At 36.9% G+C, this 19943-nt stretch overlaps 2 protein-coding genes and 1 long non-coding RNA gene across 6 annotated transcripts; 2 read left to right on the plus strand and 1 right to left on the minus strand.

Annotated features, from left to right (window-relative positions):
* Positions 1–601: 601 nt before the first annotated feature.
* On the plus strand, positions 602–12167 carry LOC131768632 (myosin-10-like). Of its 2 annotated transcripts, XM_066174277.1 has the most exons (13): positions 602–731; positions 2837–2878; positions 3740–3790; positions 4267–4353; positions 5232–5294; positions 5772–5834; positions 6573–6635; positions 8174–8248; positions 8552–8614; positions 8876–9092; positions 9705–9824; positions 10320–10466; positions 11161–12167. In XM_066174277.1, the coding sequence occupies exons 1-13, from the start codon at positions 640–642 to the stop codon at positions 11551–11553; spliced, it is 1476 nt and encodes a 491-aa protein (XP_066030374.1). In that variant the 5' UTR covers positions 602–639; the 3' UTR covers positions 11554–12167. The 2 variants fall into 2 exon arrangements, with proteins under 2 accessions (XP_066030374.1, XP_066030375.1); XM_066174278.1 differs by lacking the exon at positions 5772–5834.
* LOC131768633 (uncharacterized) lies at positions 3122–6451 on the minus strand. Of its 2 annotated transcripts, none has more exons than XR_009339002.2 (3): positions 5460–5631; positions 4953–5099; positions 3122–4702 (listed from the first exon to the last, which is right to left on the minus strand). It is a non-coding gene; the product is annotated as an uncharacterized lncRNA (long non-coding RNA). The 2 variants fall into 2 exon arrangements; XR_009339001.2 differs by lacking the exon at positions 5460–5631 and adding an exon at positions 6000–6451 and having other exon boundaries at positions 3123–4702.
* Positions 12168–12219: 52 nt separating the features above from the next.
* Positions 12220–19805, plus strand: LOC131768631 (heat shock 70 kDa protein 12A). 2 transcript variants are annotated; one of them, XM_059084353.2, is made up of 5 exons: positions 12220–12334; positions 15802–16121; positions 16412–16636; positions 17143–17314; positions 17629–19805. In XM_059084353.2, exons 1-5 carry the CDS (start codon positions 12262–12264, stop codon positions 18675–18677), a joined length of 1839 nt encoding a protein of 612 aa, XP_058940336.2. In that variant the 5' UTR covers positions 12220–12261; the 3' UTR covers positions 18678–19805. The 2 variants fall into 2 exon arrangements, with proteins under 2 accessions (XP_058940336.2, XP_058940337.2); XM_059084354.2 differs by lacking the exon at positions 12220–12334 and adding an exon at positions 13309–13464.
* Positions 19806–19943: the final 138 nt, after the last annotated feature.

Consider the following 19943-nt stretch of genomic DNA (forward strand, 5'->3'; position numbering starts at 1 on the left):
GAAGATTACCTTTTTCGTATTTTGATGCGTGAAGTTTTAATTAATTGGCGTCCACGTTACGCATAAGGCGAGAATATAAGTGCCTTAGCTTTATAGGTGAAATAATCAAAATAGGAGAGTTATGCAGAACATATCCTACCTTTATCCTCCTCTGGATATTTTGCTTAAATAACATAGTCACTACCGATATCAGTCTCATTTACTCTCGTGTCCACTAAGCTTGTGGAAAGATGATAACCTCTGCATTTTTTAAATGAAGAAAGGAAAGCCTGCCGTCTCACAGCGGATAGTTCTTTTGTGCATGAGCAAATTGCTTATTTTCAAAGCTCTGTCTGAAGATTAAAATTTAATGGCAGACCCAGGACTGTTGTTCGCTACCATTTCTCACTCATTACTTTCTTGTAAATGAAGGCGATTTCTGGTAAAAATTTTAGTTTGGAAATAACTTCGCAATCATATACTGGATTTTCCGCGAATCTCTCCTCAATTAATGTTACTTCCTGTCTCCCATTTGAAATTAATGAAGATTGCACTTCCTTGACATATATCACATGACAATCAGTTAAACTTCCGGTAATTCCCAGAAGACGGGGTTTTAGGTTACTGTGCGGTGGGCAAACAAGATCGATACCACGCATTATGGAGCGACATCGGCCGTTCTACTGGTATAATAATGTATCGTCAGACACAGCCACCACACCGGAGTTAGTCCAACTTCACGAAGATTCAAGGTAAGTAAGTGAATGTCGGTGGTCTGTATGCGATCTCCATCTGAAGGTAGTGTATGAGAGTACGATTAGACATTTTGGTTTGCAATAAGGACCTCTGGAGCGAGAATTTCTTTTTTTCAGAAGTAGAGGTACCTATTTCAAGCTACCTCTTTTTGACACATGAATAAAGTTTTTCATTCATTCATTCATTCATTCATTCATTCATTCATTCATTGATAAATCCATTTATCACGTCTATTTTAAAGTTGATGTTGAGACACTGAAGTATTACTTTCAACGACAACAAAGCGAACAGATTCCGAGGCCTCGATATCGTCCTTTGTGATGACATGCAATTCTGTGATGTCACGCACTTTTGTTGAATCGATAATGAGTAAATGAATAACTTATGCATGTTAAAAGAATAATGGAATATTAGAGTGAGCTATGTACAGTCAACTTAACGAGGGAGTGAATGAACAAAAAACATAATACATCATGGGAATGTAATACATCGGTGGGAATGTAATTGACATGTGCTGTGTGTTTTTGAAAACCATGCTAAGACTTGAGACAAAATTCCTATGGTTTCCTTCACAAGTTTTTTTATTGTTGTTGTAAAAGACATGTGACAATATTGCTAGGAAAGGGTAAAAGGATTCACACTCTTTCTATTGTATGGCAACTTAAACATGAACCTGAAATTTCCATGTAAGGACAGCATCAAAATTGCTACATTTTCACCATAATTTTCATACACTGATTTGCTGTTTGATACTGGTAATCATTGATAGGAATAGAGAGTATGGAAAAGAATAAATCTGAGGTAGAAATAGGAGACAGTGAGACTACTGCAATTTTCAATTTCTTTTGTACACTTTATTGTTTTTGAAGATTTCTTTTGGGGCTAACTTCAGATTGTCCTTTTTTTCCAACACATATGTGGAAGAATTGTATTAATTGTGATGTTAAGGGCCTATCAATCAACCAATTAATTGATTGATTAGAATGAAATTAACAGTTAGAGAACATATACATATTCCAACACTTGTTTTACATCCAGCGGGTAATAATATATGAGTATAAATCATTACTCGGTCGGAATAATAATTTATAATGTGACATTTCTCATCTTTCAACTTAAAGAGAACTGAATAATTCAAGAATTCAGGCAAAAGGGGATGTTAATAACAAACAGTTTTCTGTGGAATCCATCTTATATTATACTTTTGAGATCATAGGCATCTTCACTTCACAAACTCCCCTCCAATTTATCCAGTTTTAAGTAGAGATTTGCTATTAAAATTGTCTTAAAACATTCAAACTTCAATAGACACTATGAGGAAAACCAGTCTGAGAGTAAAGTGTGCAGGCAGAAGTTACCACAGTGGTTTGATTGAGGTTTTAGTCCTACTTTCACTTGTGAACTTGTTGGCCATGAAGAAAAAGACCCCCAGAGAAAACTCAAACTTGCAGCTGTATCTCAAAATATTTTGTCTAAATGCTTCATAATCACAAATTGGCATTCTTTTAGAATCCAGACTGTTTACATACTTTTAGTGACAATCTGTTTCCAATGGTGTACTGGTACAAATGTGTTAAATCATATTCCCACCATTGAAAAGAGGGATGACTGAACCCCTGCTATGGGTTCAAATTAATTTATAAATTAAAAATTGTTGGCTGACATCTACAGAACTTGTAGATCTTGGCAAGCAATGGTCAATATTTAAATTTAAGCCTTGTGAGGTTATGGCACCTCAAGCTCAATTGGGCAAGGCCAAAAAATATCATGTAATTAATGATGTGGGAATATGGTACTTTTTGCAGATTTTCTCTTTTTTTTTTCATCAAAGTGATGGAGTGAGCTTAGCTAGGCCAAATGCTTTCGCAAAAATGGCAGACCCTGTGAAAACCATGACAGACATTTTTTTACAAATGACACCAAACTCAACTAAAATCTTAAATAAGTGACGAATACACAGCAACCCCAAAGGATAGCTGCTGCCCAAAAAATGCATGCTCACAAAAGCTCTCTCCACCCTATGATACTCCCTTTATATTGCACATATTTGAGGTTTGCACCTTATGTATGTCACAGCATTTCATTGCTTTACCTTTTTCAGAACACAAAATTTAGAGAAAGAGATACAACAGTTAAAGGAGAGGTAGGTGTCTTCATGGTTGGTTCTCATTTGCTCTGAAAACCTTTTGGCCCATTTTTTTTTTTATTTGTTTGGTTAGCACTTAGCATTAACTAAAGCTGAAATTTACGCCTTGGCTTTCCATTTATTTAATTTATTTGTTCACCTGTGATTAGTGGCAAAAATCTAAATCTGCTTGCTCTTTCATTTTTTTATTTCTTTCTATCTATAACTCTCAAAGTTTACCTTGCCCCTCATCCTCAATGTTGCCTATTGTTGAAAACAAAAGGTCACTAATTACCTAAATTGATAAAAGAAAGAGGGGACTCTCAAGTAAGTACCAAGTGACATAAATAGAGTAACAAGTAAGTTTCAAGGAACATGTTGGAGATGAACTACAAGAATTTTTTTTATTATGTTGACCATAGGGTTGCCAACTATTACTTAGGGGAGGGCATGCCAACTAATTTTGTCACTTATTGTTTGAGGTGTTCTTGAAACGTTAAGACACCAGTAAAACTCAGACAATATTTAAGTTCCCTTTCGGCCTAAATTTAGCTAATTGTATGTAGATTTTGTGCAATTGTATATTGTTGGATCAATATGGTGGAGTAATAACAGACATTCCCATTCTCATTATTATGAAGTGATAAATAGCAAAAAAGGGAATGATATAATTTTTCTAAAACTTTATCAAACTCTCACTGAACAAGTTACGTTTTCTGAGCATTTAGTACGTCTTTATTTCCGAGTGGCTCATAGTATTCTAACTGTGTTCTAGGTTCAAGCAGTGTATAGGTGTGTTATATGAGAAGAAAAAACCAGCTGATGAAAAACCCTTTGAACTTGTATTACAGCACTTTTTTTTGTTGTTTTCTTTTCTAGACAAGGCGTGTTGGAAAAACGACTAGCTTTGAAAGAAGAAGATTGCCAAAGGTGAGCGAGACTTTGCAAATAAAGCAGATGCTGATAGTTCTCGGAGATTTCCCTGTCTCAGTCATTTAGCAGTTCTTTTTGATCTTTCCTTGCTTGCTGAAAGATTATTCTTCCTTATCAACATTGCATTCATTCATCCCTCTTTTTTGTTCCTTTACGCATTGTTCTAATTCGTCTATCTCATTGCTGTCCGTTTTGCCCCAATTTTTTAAAGTAATTTTACCTACTTCAGAATTAAAGGAAGAATCAATTAGAACATTTTACAATACTGAGGTACTATTTATGGGGCGCACTTACGGTGATAATTAATGACAGAAATACAGATTTTCACTATTGTCCCCGATGCCATACATCTGTTACAGAACAAGCCATTTTTTCTCTTGAATCTTGTGGATCTATAAAATATTATTAGTAGTAATACTCTAATCTCTATGACGAGTGATTTACATTTTAATTATTTGTTGTTTTTTTTATAGACTGAAATCTGAAAAGGAAAAGATGGAAAGTAAATTCAAAAAAGATAAAAAAACGATAACGAATGTGTTAAATGATAATCTCCAAAGGTAAGGCCTGGATTTACACTAAACGCAGTGTGCAAGTAAGGAAATTGTGCCACGATGACGATGACGGTGTTCTCTGAAGAAAATGCCTGAGGTCTAGGAAAACACGAATTAGCAAGGCACGACTGGATTAGCAAAACCAACTCGATCGGAATTAGTTTCAACACTCAATTAAAAATTGCTCCGGTGACTGTGATGGGTGATTGTTATTGCAATTTATGCTACTTCTTCTTGTTTACCAATCACTGTTGTTCTCAATGGACATAGATGAGCTTGTCAACTGTTGACTTGAAAGTTCTGCACCATGCCTTGTTATGATGACATTGCTTTAGTACTTTTGATTCCCAACGTGCTTTAGAGAAGAAAACAAAAATAAGATCAATAGTTACTTATAAGCTTTCGAGACGCTGCGGATTTTACATGACGGATGATGCCTATATGAGTTATTTATTGTACGGAAAATAACGTACCGAAGCCTATTTTTTATATTGATTATTTATAATAGTCACAATACAGAAAAGCAGCAGATGGAAAAAAGATTTACAAGAGAGCTTACGGCAAGAGAGAACACATGTATGCGTCTAGTTTACACATCTCCTCACCTTAATGTCATTTCTCCCTTAAGAAAGAAAGAAACTCTGTAGCTTTTCCCAGTAACTAACAAGGTACAGAGGCTTTTGAACTTCGAAGACTTTCAAGAGCCTGCTCAGACACACGCTCTACAGTTTCCTATACACGTAAATTTGCATCTGTGACAGGCAAACAGAAACATCAAATGTATATTAAAATCATACATGCATGACATTAACGCTTCTAGCCACAGAACCACTTCTTTTAGTTAAATCAAAGTCGTTATGAGATTGTGTACTTTTTTCTGTGAGGTTGAAACAAGAAGAGGAGTCCACAAAGAAATGGAAAGACAAGGCTGAATATTGCTCGGAGAGGTAAAATTGATGTAGTGCTTGATTCTAAATTCATTTAAGTACCTCCAATCCTACTTACCTCACAGAAATGTACATAGTTGATTATACAAAGTTTTGATTATATTACAACTCGTTATTTCAGTAAGTTACTGCAAGAGAGTTTAATGGACTGTTATTATTACCTACCAACTGACCGACGGGATGACTGATTGTGTAATTGCTTGACTGACTAAAGGGCTAACTAACTTACAACGTAGCCGCACAGTAATGGTGAGTTTGTACCGAAGCATATCAGGTCTCATTGTACTACATTGGCAAATGGAGAAATATGAATTTCCAAATCTTGCATCCGTAAATTTTGCATCCTTAACAGGCAAACGGAAGCATCGAGTATATATTAGAATCAAACATGCATGGCACTAAGGCTTCCGGCCACAGAACTAGCTTTTTTTTAGTTAAATCAAGGTCGTTATGAGATTGTGTACTTTTTTCTGTGAGGCTGAAACAAGAAGAGGAGTCCACAAAGAAATGGAAAGACAAGGCTGAATATTGCTCGGAGAGGTAAAATTGATGTAGTGCTTGGTTCTAAATTCATTTAAGTACCTCCAATCCTACTTACCTCACAGAAATGTACATAGTTGATTTTATAAAGTTTTGATTTTATTATAACTCGTTAATTCAGTAAGTTACTGCAAGAAAGTTTAATGAACTGTTATTATTACCTACCAACTGACCGACGGGATGACTGATTGCGTGATTGCTTGACTGACTTAAGGGCTGACTAACTTACTACGTAGCTGCACAGTAATGGTGAGTTTGTAGCGAAGCGTATCAGATCTCATTGTACTGCATTGGGTGACGGAGAAATATGAATTTTTAAATCTTCATATGTAATTTTGCATCTGTGACTGACAAACGGAAGCATCAAGTGTACAGCTATTTCAATTTACGTTGTCGGATCAAAGCTTCAAGGGTACGGGACAAGACCGAAAGGCGGTATGGGTAGATTAGAATTAATTTTAGGCTTTCGGGGTTGTCGGCGCGAGATGGACATGGACATCGGAGATCTTCGCTGTATGGACGAGGCATTGTTAATTTTGCTGATAATTATTCATTAAGATCCCATATTCCCCTTCAGTCTTGTCTTGTAGGCTTGAGGCTTTGATCCGACAACGTAAATTGAAATAGCTGTGTATTATAATATAACATGCATGGCACTAAGGCTTCCGGCCACAGAACCAACCTTTTTTTTTCGCTAAATCAAGGTCGTTATGAGATTGTGTACTTTTTTTCTGTGAGGTTGAAACAAGAAGAGGAGTCCACAAAGAAATGGAAAGACAAGGCTGAATATTGCTCGGCGAGGTAAAATTGATGTAGTGCTTGATTCTAAATTCATTTAAGTACCTCCAATCCTACTTACCTCACCTACTTACCTCACAGAAATGTACATAGTTGATTATACAAAGTTTTGATTATATTACAACACGTTATTTCAGTAAGTTACTGCAAGAGAGTTTAATGAACTGTTATTATTACCTACCAACTGACCGAAGGGATGACTGATTGCGTGATTGCTTGACTGACTAAAGGGCTGACTAACTTACTACTTAGCCGCACAGTAATGGTGAGTTTGTAGCAAAGCGTATCAGATATCATTGTACTGCATTGGGTGACGGAGAAATATGAATTTTCAAATCAGCGACAAACGATTAGTTTTCGGCCACTCGCGCTATTCAAGTACCGTTCACTAGAAATTTGGTCCTGAAGTTTCTTCTTTAAAACAAGGATTGCGTCAAATTTAACAAAGAAAGCCAATGATACTCTTACGTTCATATCCCCCGTGAGAAACCCACAATGTTCAGGGCGCTACCTTATTCAAGATACTGTAGGTGCCTTTTTAGGTTTTTCTGAAATTGTTACATATTTCTTCTTAAATAAAGCACTGTGACCAAGCTGAACATGTTCAAAAGGCATCCTTTGCACTTAGCCTCAAAACTTTCTTAGTGCTTGACCAACATTTTCTTAATTAATTTTAAAAGAATACTTAAGGAAATATTATTTAAACGAATGAATGTTTATAAAGAGGAATATGAAACACTTTATCCTTCTCGTTGCGGCTCAGTCTCGAGAAACGTTTTCTATTCAAAGGGCACGCTATTCTTGATAGTGTCAACACCATACAAGCAAACATGGAAAAACATTTCTTCTCGTCTGGAGTTTTTTATTAGTATAATGGGAGTTTTCGATACCGTTGATTACGAAACACTACCCAGGGGTGCATCCACCTTTTTTATTTGTTTTAGGCATTTTCACTGGTCTGAAAGCGTGCTAACCTAGTGCTTTAACGTTACAAGATTTGTTCTTGGTGCTTCTTTGTTATTTAAGATCTCGAAAGTATGTTTGTCGTAGCGAAAGTCCACTTCTTGTCTCAAACTTTACAAGAGTCATATAGTTATTATAGAAGTCAAGTTGAATGTAAGGAGATATTAATGTCCCAATATTTTCACTTGTGAACGTTTATCTAATTTACATAATTTATGGACTAACTTAACATATCACAAATCATAAAAAAGAGTTAAATTAACAGAAAGTGATAAACAATAGTATGTCCGAAGGAGATGGTAATAATCCTTAATTAGTGCCTAAGTAACATTTCTTATGTATGTATAATTACACGTACATGTATACATGTATATGGCGGTAAGTAATAATTCGTTCTTTGTACTTCTTGTCCCTGTTCTTTATCTCTGTCACTATTATATATTAGGAATGTCATAATCTATGACTGGCCCACCGAGATTTATTCGCCTATTTGCGGTCAGTCAGTTGTAACAACGTGCAATATGTAATATTTAAAACAAATAATAACATTTATGTATTGTAACGTATAACTCTTTTAGCTTTGAGCAAACTCGTGACAGCTTTAACATGTACCTCAAGAAGCAGGTTGCAGAAGAACAGGAATTAATTAACAGGTTAGTATCCTGAGTTGTTTATGTTGCTGTTGCTTCAAGTGAGTTTGATGTTTATTTGTTACTTCAATTTTTTGGTAGAACAACGTATTTGGCGTTGCCACGAAGCAATAAGTCATTTCACTGAAACAATCAGCATTAGCAGGGTCCTTTCTTATTGTTATTTTCTATGGGATGGTAAGAGTCTTTCCCAAATGCACGTACATTCTCACTGTGTTGACATTTTGATTACACTTTTTGATCATGTTTATCTGTTCAAAGATTCATTTGATTTGACAATGTATCCATGTTAATATTCACTTAAAGTTTGTCGAAAAGAGACGAGGAGTTACGGGTTCTCCGGGAACAATTAAGAGACAAGACAGTGAGGTACTTCACCTACAATGGTATTGTTTTCAGCAAATAGAGAAACATAAATATACCGCAGTTTGCTAATTATTATTATTTTTTTGTTGTAAATAATTTTTGAACTTGTGGTTACTTTATACTTCTCCAAATTAAAGAGCACTCCACTATCATCAAATCCTTGTCATTCTGTTTGAAGTCTTACTTTTACGGGATAGGAAATTTGCGGTCCAAATTTTAGAACCAATCGCAGGTCACAATTTCACTTGCCCTTACTGCTTATAGATTGGCCATAAGTTTTGAAAAGCGACTGAAGCAAGATCAACGACGAGTCGAAAATACTGTGGAATCAAATACACCCAGTGATATAGAAAAAGACTTCGGCGACTTTTTCGATGGAGAGAGGCTTGACGCTTGTGACGACATCGAGTTCGTGTTGGGCCCATCCGGAGAAATCGAAGATAATGTTTATTATCCAAGATTGGCTTGCTTGATATTTGAGGTAATCATAGTACATGTAGCAGTAAATAATTTAAGATCAAACTTAACTTAATAACAACAATTTTAACTGATCCGCTGAGATTATAACCAGTAGTGACATGAGGTAAACATCATGAACTAGTGTTAAAATGACTAAAAGAGCGGTCGTCATCGCCCATTCTTGTTGTCGTTCCGTTTAAGGCTGTCATCTCTAGTGAATTGACACTTATTTAGCAATTTTAGAGAAATTTCGCCGGCTCTCAGACTCGTGTACGCTGCTTCAAATAGCTAGATCAGGATGTCTTTATTATTATCAACTTGACTCTTGTCTATAAGAATGTTAGAGACAATTGATGCATACCCAACGCTCCTGCATGTTGGATTAGGCTGTGAACTAGTCCGGCAAGTTCCGTGGTTCACAAAAAAATAGGCACTCCATGGATTACGACCATCTGTGATGAAGATAACAACAGCATTCCACCAATTTGCGAAGGCATGCCCTTCTAATATCCATAATACATTGCGCACTCACAAAGTAAAGCCAAGAATTTCAAGACGTCCAATTAAAATGTTCTGATTGTAGGTTGTGCCATGATTTTGCTTATTTTTGGAAACATCATGATTTCTTTTGTAGACTGCTTACGAACAGGTGAAAGAGGCAAGGGATGCCGCTTGTGATTTGTTCCAAAACGTTACCAGCCAACTAATTGGGGAAGCTCCAAGAATGTGCCAGGAATTATGCCACGCAAGAAAGGTTAGGATGTACATAAATAAAAGGCCTTCATTATCTCCTGTATACTCTTGTATCATTCACGAGGCGTTTTGAAAGGGTGTGCATGTATGTGTACACTATTATCATTGAATTGCATTACGATTTAGACACACTTAATAGCCCTTCCTCTTCACTGTCTTAGCCGTATTAATGTTGTTATTTTTTATGATTATCTTCCTGATAATGATTATTGATTTTAAGATTTTTTTAAGGTTTTGTTTTACACTTCTTTTCCTCCCAGTTGATAACTTAACCTCTTGATGTGCACAAATGATGGAAAAGCTCCTTTAAAGAAAATTAATTTCTACTATGCTTAATCAATACAAGGAATTAGAAGGTCGATGATCAAAAAAAAATTAATTAAAAAATAAATGAATAACAAAGAAGAAGTTGTCCTATGCATTGACCCTCTGTTCCCTAAATATGGACTTAGGCCGTATTTTAATTCAATTGCTTCCTCATGTTTCTCAATTAAAGGAGAATGGTGCTTCTGCTCAGTTACCAGAAACATTTGATCTTTTAACGGGGAGGATGGATGAAGGAATATCAACGGATGTACTTGATGGAATGATGCTTTCCTTGAAAGAAACGTCACACTTGGGTAACCTCGACTGCTTCCAAAAGGTATGTGATAAATAAAGAATGAAACATGGGCACGCGTAGATATGGAATTTCTCCTCGAGTGTCAAACTCTATAGCTCACGAGTGAACGCAGCGAACAGGTGAGATATCGATATCTACAAGCAACCATCTTTTATTTTTTTTGTTATATAAACACAAAAGGCCTTTACTAACAAGAAGAGTCGACTTAATTAATGAATGAGAAAAGTTGTAAGGTGCATCGGTGATAAGGCTTGAGATGAAAGAATGCGTTGAAAAAGTACAAAACAAACATTGGGCGTAACTTCCACCTCACAAAATTCTCAGTTATTGACTTTTTCCTTACCGATAGAAGAAATTTTTTCAGATACACGGCCAAAATCGGAAGATGCGTAAGAGTAGCCTCTTGAGTGCTCTCCAAACTTCCCAAGTGCTTTATATCTCGATGAACGCACAGCTGACGTATGAACCAATTGTTTTATAACATTTTCAACACGATGGTTTGCTGATTTGATTTGTTTGCTAATGTCATGAGCGTGTACAGTAAGAGTATGATGCACACTCGTGCAATTGAATTTGATGAGACAAATTTACTAGCTATGTTATAAAATTCATTTGATTAATATCCACATTCATTATTTTAGTTTAGTTTTGAAAGTCTTCATAGTGATTATTTTTACACCCTATTTGATGTTTGGACTTCTCAAAACACCCTTAGGATGTCAGGAAGATTGTGTGGGAACGTTGGACAAATTGCATGTCCGAAAGGGAGGGATCATTCTTACCCAGGCCTTCAGAGGATGTGTTGACACGACTCGGTGACTACATAAAGGCATGTATCAGGCTAACATGGAGAATGGTTACACAAGTTCCACCAATGCTGCTTGAGTATGGGGCTGTGCAATTTGACAAAGATTTGCATAAATTGGCGAGATTCCAGCATCGTGAAGAATACAGTCGTGGCGCAGATCATCTTTCTGGGCAAGTTATTGCCTGTTACTTGTGGCCTGCGCTTTTGGAAGCGGGTGATCGAATTATTTTTCCAGGAGAGGTTATGTGTGAGCCTGAATCGGATGGTTATGTGGTGATTTCCCCATCTTTGATACCCTGATCCAGATAAATAACATCCTCCAAAGAATCTTTCAGAAGGAGGTCACAAGTTACGACATAAACATTATGGATATTACATATCTGCAAAATTAAAACATTTCAAAAGGAGGCATATAATTTAATCGTTTGTCTATCATTCCAAGACTGTATGATATCTTTACACCTCGCCGGTTGAAGAGTACAGCAGCCTTCTACCCCCCCAAAATTAGCAATATAGATTTGAGACCAGCATCTTCGTCTTTTTCTTGTTCACAAGTAAGGTCTAGCCATCGAAATGGCTTAACTTCGGCAGCTTGGAGAAATCTTTCAAGTAGACTGATGAAATGTAAACAGGGAGTCATTTTAAAACCTTTCGGTTTCGGTTTTCTCGGGAAAATTCCCTTTTTGTTTAATATCTTCGTGGCTCTTAAATTTTATTGCCTGCAAAGCAAATTTCAATTTAGAAATTTTCTGGCAAAAAATGCCAACCTAATTCCTTCATCGGGATTATGCAAGAAATGTGTTACACAATAAACTTTCGCATTTGGGTTTCCGTCGCATACTCTCTCTTTCTCGTTATCCGATACTTATGAAATTAAAAAGGAATGTGTTTTCTGTGTAAACAGATTATTTTAATTCCAGGCCGTTGATCGTCACTTGATTCTGGGAATTTCCCTTCCTGTTTGGGTTTCTCAGAAAGCACCCTCCAAGTCGTTCTTTGACACATTGAATGGCGAGATATCATATCCCTAAACTTCTGTTGAGGAAAAGACAAGGCAAACCTAAGGGAATGGCTTCAGAAGGTAATGATGTTAATACTGCTAGAATTTTCAAACAGTCAGTTTTTTAAATCACTGAATCATACATTTGTTTATCAGTTCACGCGAAAGCTACTATGTCCACCACAATCCTTAACAATTATTGTTATCAGATCATGAAAGCTCTTGCACTCAGGAGTGGTAACAAAATGGTGCACTCAGTCAGACTTATTACATTTTCCATCACAAAAGTTACTCTAATTTTGTTCAGGATATGCTTCTAAATCAAAATTATGCCGTAATAAACGCGTGAAGTGATGAAATTTTCGAGAGGTCATACGTTACGTTAATAGAGGTCTGTACTTTCCCTTGCGTCTACAAGGCTTTTATTAGTCACAAGATATAATGAATACTAAATATCCAGAGCATTAAAATATTAAAGTCATTGAATGTAGACTCGTTCATCGATCATTCCAACACTAAATGTTGAAATTATTCCCTAGAAAAAACCAACAATAAGAAGAAGAAAGATTGAGGGGCAGCGTCATTGTCTGTTTGTTGTTGATATGTTAATTAGATTTATGCATTAAGGTGGCGTGACTTGCGATGATTGCAAATGTAAACGGGAAGTCATTTAGTAACCTTTTGGTTTCCGCTTATTCCGAGAAATTTCCCTTGTTATTGAATGTCTTGTAAAGCAATCGGTCGAAAGCTCAATCGGTCGAAAGCTCAATATATTTCTCGACTATGATTGTGTTTTCCGAGAAACTCAACAGGAAGAGAAATTTATTTCGTGAGCAAGAGAATGGGGCACTTTATTTCGTAATTTGATTTTCGTGAGATACTTCTCGAACTTTGCCTGATAGTCGTGAAATTAGAGAGGAATTCAATAAGATTTTATTTTCTGTGTAATCAGGATATTCTAATCTCATGACCCTTGATCGTGGGTTAATTCGGGGAATTTCCCTTTCTGGTAATTTAGTGTTAACAACTGGGTTGAAAACGTAAATTTGGATGTTTCGAGCGTTAGCCCTTCGTCAGAGCGATTGAATGTTTAGATGTCTCGGAAAACACGGTCTAAGTCAGTCTTCGACGCTTTGAATGGCGAGACATGCTATCATAGAACTCCTGTTTAAAAAAAAGACAAGCAAAATACAAAAGTATGGCTTCAGAAGGTAATTCATACCGCTAGAATTTTCATAAAATTAATTCCAGAGAGATCAAATCTTTGAATCATACATTCGTTTATCAGCTCATGCAAAAGCTACGCTGTCCACCACGATCCTTAATAATGATTGTTTTCAGGTGATCACAGCTCTTACACTCAGGAATGGTCACAAAAATGAGCATTCAGTCACACCTTTTTAGTTTACCTTCACAGGAGTTGGTAATTTTGCTTAGAATATGCTCCCAAATCAAAACCGTGAGATCCAACAAGCTTCAGAAAACATTTTACATGTTTTCGTTGTTGACATCTGCAAGGTAATCAATAAGATTCTGAAAAAAAAAAAATGGTTTCTTTTGGCATGAAAACCCATCTGTAGTGACGTTTCTTGTGAAAGCATTGCCAACCAAGTCTGTGTCCGCATAAATTTTGGTTTAGCAAGATAGCTGATTTATTTTCCAAAACTTACATCTAATACATTAAGGGGGTAAGGTTCTAAAGGATCAGCGATGTAGATAGTGTAATGTTTGTAGATATATCGTCTTGTCCCACGCTCGTGGCAAGACGACAAACATCTTTCTTTATTGCTTTACCGAGCTCAAAACTTACCATCTCTCTTATCAACTTTTGGCTATGCTATGCAGTAGATGACTATGGCGGATGTGCAGTAAAGTGATCAGTGATCCTAATGGATCTCTTGCGCCTCGATATTTTCTCTACGTTATGAAAGAAAGGACAAGTTTTGCATCGTGAGCGAGCGCATTTGAAAGTTCCAGGTTGGTCATTGGTTTGAAATGAACTTCTGACCAAAAAGTTGCCTATGTTTTTGTCACGTTTGAATAAATTAGTAGACATTACCAAAAGATAGTACCAGTCTCTCAATCGTTTTGGAATAATGTAAAGTTTTTAAATTTGATGATAGATTTAACTGCGTGGTTGTGTGGGTGAAATGTGAGAGTGAATGTGGAATGTGGTCCGTATTTTCCTTCTCAGCCGTTTGTAGTGCTGACTGTCGATCAATTGTTGGGCACGGTGCTGGCCCGCGGAACGACAGAAACAGGATAGCCACGTTTCGATAAACTTTAAATCACTCCAAAACGATTCAGAGACTGTTACCATCTTTTCGCAACCTCCACTAATTTCATTCAAACGTGACAGAGCGCTTCAGGTCTGGAGACAAAATAGGACGAACTCGAGAAACATGCCACGTCTTATATCGTTTGGTCCCTTGATGTTTAGTAGAACGTTATATTGACACTCTGTTCCCTTCCCTTATGACTATGATTTTATGATTTTAGGTTAATTTGGTAGTGCATCAACTAAATGAATTACTCATTTGGTTTGTTTCATTTTGCATTCTATTACGTTTTTAAAGACTAAAACAAGTACTTATTGAAAAGGAAAAGAAAAGAAAAAATGTCCAAACTCGCGACTTCTCAAGAAAATACATTTGCCATCAAAAAAGCGGAACCTTTCTAGTTTTGCGAGGGCCGTGCAAGATTTACAGCTTGTCTCCTTTTCACTTCTTCTCTTTGTACCTAATGCAATTGCTGGCAAATTCGGCATTGAAACATTATTCAAGTGTTATTATTTTTTTCACAGTTCGTCAGGGGGTGGTATTCTACAAAGTCTGCGATCTGATTGGGTCCGAGAGCGGGCAGCATTCTCCCATCCGACCCGCCTCCTTTTCGAATTGAGTCGCTTTGCAAAACATGTCGTGTTTGCTTGGAAGCCTTTTAAATTAACTTTACCATTACGCGAAAAAAAAAAATGTCTCAGTCGAGTCTCTCTCTTTAATTTGAATAACCTATCTACCTACTCGCTCAAAAACTGTTCAGTTTATGGAATTACAGCTCTTAATCAATCTGGTCTCTTAGCCAAGCACTTAAGGATGGAAAAAAAAATGAAATGTTATTCACCAGCCTTAGTCGGTCCGTATTGAGAGAAAGCCTACACTCTATCTTGCGTATTATGGATATTATGTATAAAGAAATAATTTTTACTGTAATTTATCAAGTCTCAGATAAGAATCTAAAGTAAGACTAAGAATGAATTCAGCTTTGTCCTTAGACAAGCTCAAACTTCGCATATACCAAAATTCTGATGTATAATCAATTTCGCAGTTGTTTTCTAAGAAAATTGTTGGTTTTGAATTCGAAGAGACCGTCGATCATATGGCCTCAAAGAGGAAAAAGACCTGTGGAGAAATAAGAAATCGGCTATCACGTTGCTTCCTTATCTGAGAATATTTAGATCCATCAAACATCCAAGTTGATTTACCTGCCAGGTACCTAAAAGCTATAGCTGATCAAACTCACGCAGGTCTATGGTATTATTGCATTTACAGTTAAAGAAAATCCGTCCGATGATTTTAAGAATCCATACATTGCCGTGGTGGCGATAGACTTTGGCACTTCATACACTGGCTTTGCCTTTTCATTTAACAAAGGTAATGAACAAGACGCGATTTTCATGAACCGGGACTGGACGAATGAACAGGGAGGCAGAACGAGCAAGACTCCGACCTGCCTGCTCCTTAATCCAGATCTCAGTTTCAACTCGTTTGGCTATGATGCAATGGAAAACTATGCACAGCTACAAAATGAACACGAGGAGCAGAAGTACTTCTTCTTTCAGCATTTTAAAATGGCGCTCCACAACGATGAGGTATAGTAGCTGCTTTACAATTACCTAGAAATCTGTATCGAAGCTTAATCCCAATCGTCTTAGATGAAATGAAGTTCCTTTCCTTTTGGCACCTGACTATCGAATTTTAATACCCTCAATGGAGTTTTATGTAATCAGAAAACCTTTCTACACTGGAAAATCTGGTACTCAGGTGACAATAATCGGGGTCCCATGCGACAATATTTAGCGAACTCTAGAACTGCTGCAAGATATTCTGAGTACTCTCGCGTAAAATGTTTTTCCTACTGATTGTACGGTTATATTATTAGAAACTTAACAAGGACACATCCATTAAAGCTGCAAATGGAAAAGAAGTTAAGGCCCAGACTGTGTTTGCACTTTCAATCGAGTTTCTGAAAGACGAAGCAATCAAAATTCTTGCCTTGGACACCGGTGATGACCAATTTAAGGCAGACGATATTCAATGGGTACTAACTGTTCCTGCAATATGGACTCCAGCAGCTAAACAGTTCATGAGAGAAGCAGCCAATCAGGTGAGGTTGCATAAAAATACATCGTGGTCACTTTGATTCCAGCATATCAGTGCATAGCATGGATTTTTTTTTCACTCAGGCTAAATCACCCATTTTCACTTCCGTGCCTCTTTGTTCAGAAAAAGAGAGCTGCAATTTAAAGGTCTAATTACACAACTGAGGTAAAGTAGAGACGCGGAGACATTTTCCTTATCAACCCAGAACTTGGCATTGTTTAGGCTATTTCTGAATGCGCCCGAGGCACCAAAAGCAACCGATCAAAACATTTACAGGCATTAGTAAATTATTTGGCTTCATTCAAACTTTTTCTGCTCTTTTTTTCTATTTAAACATTAGTTTTGTGTGTCTGGCGTCAACCCATATCCTCGTGCTTTTTAAACCTTTTGTTGCTTACTTTTCTCCCTTTCGATACATGTGTTTGCTTAGGAGGGAAGGGGGGTCTCCATTTTTGCGAATTAAATGAAAAATTTACAAGCCACATTTTTTACTTACTTTTTTTCTCGTAGGCCGGAGTTGGAAAGCAGACTAATCCTGGCCAGTTAATTATCGCCTTAGAGCCCGAAACTGCCGCAATTTTCTGCATGGAACGAAAGAATATAGAAAGAGAATGTAACAGTGATTTCAAAGATGAAGAGCTTTCAAAACCAAAAACACGGTACATGGTCGTTGATATAGGAGGTAAAGATGTTACTCAAAGATCCCTTTGTTCTATGCTTTAAGTGAATTACCACGCAAAAAGGGTAGCATATACATTTTTAAAGGAATAAAGTGAGCACATTAAGCTCGACTGAATTGGGAATAGACAAATAGACATATTCCACTCGGAAACAATAGCCTCCTTGTTGCAGACGCAGAGAGGTTTAGGAAAGATGTACAGAAAAATAGGCAATAACCAAAGATGAATTTTGCCGCTTGATTTAGCGGAACTTTCCGATATGGGGGGAGTAAGAAGAATTAAAACTGATTGGAATTTTTTCTATAAATATTTCTAGGTGGGACATTAGATGTGGCCATACATGAGGTTATAGAGAAAGGCAGCATCAAAGAGATTGACAAAATAACGGGTGGTCCCTATGGCGGGATCAGAGTGAACCAAGAGTTCGAAAGGCTCTTGGGAGATTTGTTCGGAGAAGCAAGGCTGAATGCGTACAAAGAGAAGTTTCCTTCCGATTGGCTGGCTCTGATGAACGACTTTGAAGGGAAAAAGCAAGGATTTCGTATGTTGGGAGGAAAAATGACAAATATCCGTTACCCGGCAAGCTTTGCTTCTCTGGTTGAGCAAAACACGGTTAAGGAACGTTACGATGAGAATGATGTTAAGTTGAGGAAGAATGAATATCTTTGCATAAGCCCAAAGATCATGGAAGTAAAGTTGTTCGCACCTGTCCTATCTGACATCAGGGATCATTTGAAAAGACTGCAGGAAAGGACTAAGGCTTTAAATATTAAAACCATGCTTCTGGTCGGCGGATTCGCAGACTCTCCGATTCTTCAGAATGAGATTAAGAAGGAGTTTTCAAAGGATTACCAAGTTTTGGTCCCCCGAAATGCCGCTATAGCTGTAGTTCAAGGTGCTGTATTATTTGGCAAGAATCCAGCTAAAATAACGGAAAGGGTCATGAGCACAACTTATGGTGCCGATTGTTCCCGTGATTTTGACAAAAACATTCACCCTTCCTCTAAGTTGTTCTTCGCCGATGGTCGCCCGAAGTGCAAAAACTTATTTACCTGCTTTGTGAAGGAGGATGAGGTCGCACGGTCGGGTCATACTGTCAAGAAGATGTATACCCCCCTTCATGCAGGCGACACTCAACTTACATTTGGATTTTATGTTGCAAAAAATCCCGAATGTAAGTTTGTCACCGATGAAGGAGTAACTAAGATTGGAAGTATCACTGTCAAGTCTCCAGATACATCTAAAGGGCGAAGCAGAAATATTGAAGTCAGTATGCACTTTGGAGGAACAGAAATCGTTGCCACAGCAATAGACATTTCGAGTGGAAGCACGGCTCAAACTACTCTGGATTTTTTTCATGACTAACCGCTATCATATTATATCATATCATATTATTCTGTAAGAAGCTGGTGTCGATCTGAAAATTTATAGCAAGTGCAATGCAAAGCGTCGTAGAACAATTTGCGTAGTTCGGAATAAGAACTAATTGTAATTGCGAATTTTAAAGTTATAAGCGCTGCTTGTAGGAACGAGGATGAAAAAAGACGTGCCTGAGAAATTTGGCTTTTTTAGATATCAAATTTTCCATCGAGGGCAACGGTCTATTCACTAGCGTGAAATACAAACCTACAGGTTCTCATAGTTCCTTATGACATTCATCTTTGCATCCATCGCATGTCAAGAATTCCACTCAAAATTCCACTTTTTGTTAACAATAAACTGTAACTATTTTTTAGTTTGTAAATAGAATAAGAGAGATGGTAATTTGTGAGCCCGGTAAAGAAATAGAGTAAGATGTTTAAAAAATTTTGAGTCCCCATCAGGAAACGTACCCCAGACCTACGGATTCTGCGCTCTGATGCTCTACCACTGAACCACAGAGACACTGCGGTGAGCGAGGTCTATTACGAAGTTCAAAAGCCACGCGTTCTGCATACTGCTTAGATCAGCAATGTCGAAAGCATCTATTTACAAACATGACGGATATATATTCGGTCGTAAATTAAAAAAATCACTTGATCAATTATACATCTTTCAAATATTTTACTTAAAGCTGAAAGGAATAATATGCGGCGAAAGTTGTTACTTAAGGAGCGAAAGCCTTGTTTTAAGATTAGGATAACTTTGGCAATTGTTAAACTTTCTAGAAATATGCCTTGCTTCGATTTAATTGTTAAATTGATAACATATGTGAATGGGCTACATATTATAGGTGCAACAGAAGACCAAGCGATTTATTAGTATCCATACTTTCTAATAATAATAATACTAAGACCTCCACTTCATTGAGTTTAGTAAAGCAAAACGATTCCTTTTTCCTGTTCATATAACACGAGATTAGATGATTTGTTTTGAGCAGTTAAGCTGCAAGTTCAACTAGAACACCGCAGAGGTACTTGTTAAACGCATTTAACATTGAGAATGATTGTTCAAAGTTTTTGTTGTTTACTTGCCTCTGTTTTTGGGAATCTTTAGGTATCTCATGGTGATAAAGTGTACAATATGTATTGTGTGAGTTGAAACTATTATGTTACAATAAAATTTTTATGTATTATGATAATAGGAGTTACAAGTTTCAGTCATTTTTTATACAACAGATTACGAACGTTAATTGATTCTCTTAAATCTCCA

The sequence above is a fragment of the Pocillopora verrucosa genome, chromosome 11 (assembly GCF_036669915.1).
Source record: "Pocillopora verrucosa isolate sample1 chromosome 11, ASM3666991v2, whole genome shotgun sequence".
Taxonomy (NCBI): Eukaryota; Metazoa; Cnidaria; class Anthozoa; order Scleractinia; family Pocilloporidae; genus Pocillopora; species Pocillopora verrucosa.

What these genes read in the sequence shown, in the direction of transcription:
- LOC131768632 (XM_066174277.1), top strand. Translation starts at nt 640, where the DNA reads ATGGAGCGACATCGGCCGTTCTACTGGTATAATAATGTATCGTCAGAC. An exon ending in GCTGAATATTGCTCGGAGAG is followed by an intron (nt 5,835 to 6,572) that starts GTAAAATTGATG and finishes TTTTTCTGTGAG; the next exon opens with GTTGAAACAAGAAGAGGAGT. An exon ending in GAACAGGAATTAATTAACAG is followed by an intron (nt 8,249 to 8,551) that starts GTTAGTATCCTG and finishes ATTCACTTAAAG; the next exon opens with TTTGTCGAAAAGAGACGAGG.
- LOC131768631 (XM_059084353.2), top strand. Translation starts at nt 12,262, where the DNA reads ATGGCGAGATATCATATCCCTAAACTTCTGTTGAGGAAAAGACAAGGC. An exon ending in TGGCGCTCCACAACGATGAG is followed by an intron (nt 16,122 to 16,411) that starts GTATAGTAGCTG and finishes TTATATTATTAG; the next exon opens with AAACTTAACAAGGACACATC. An exon ending in CATGGTCGTTGATATAGGAG is followed by an intron (nt 17,315 to 17,628) that starts GTAAAGATGTTA and finishes AAATATTTCTAG; the next exon opens with GTGGGACATTAGATGTGGCC.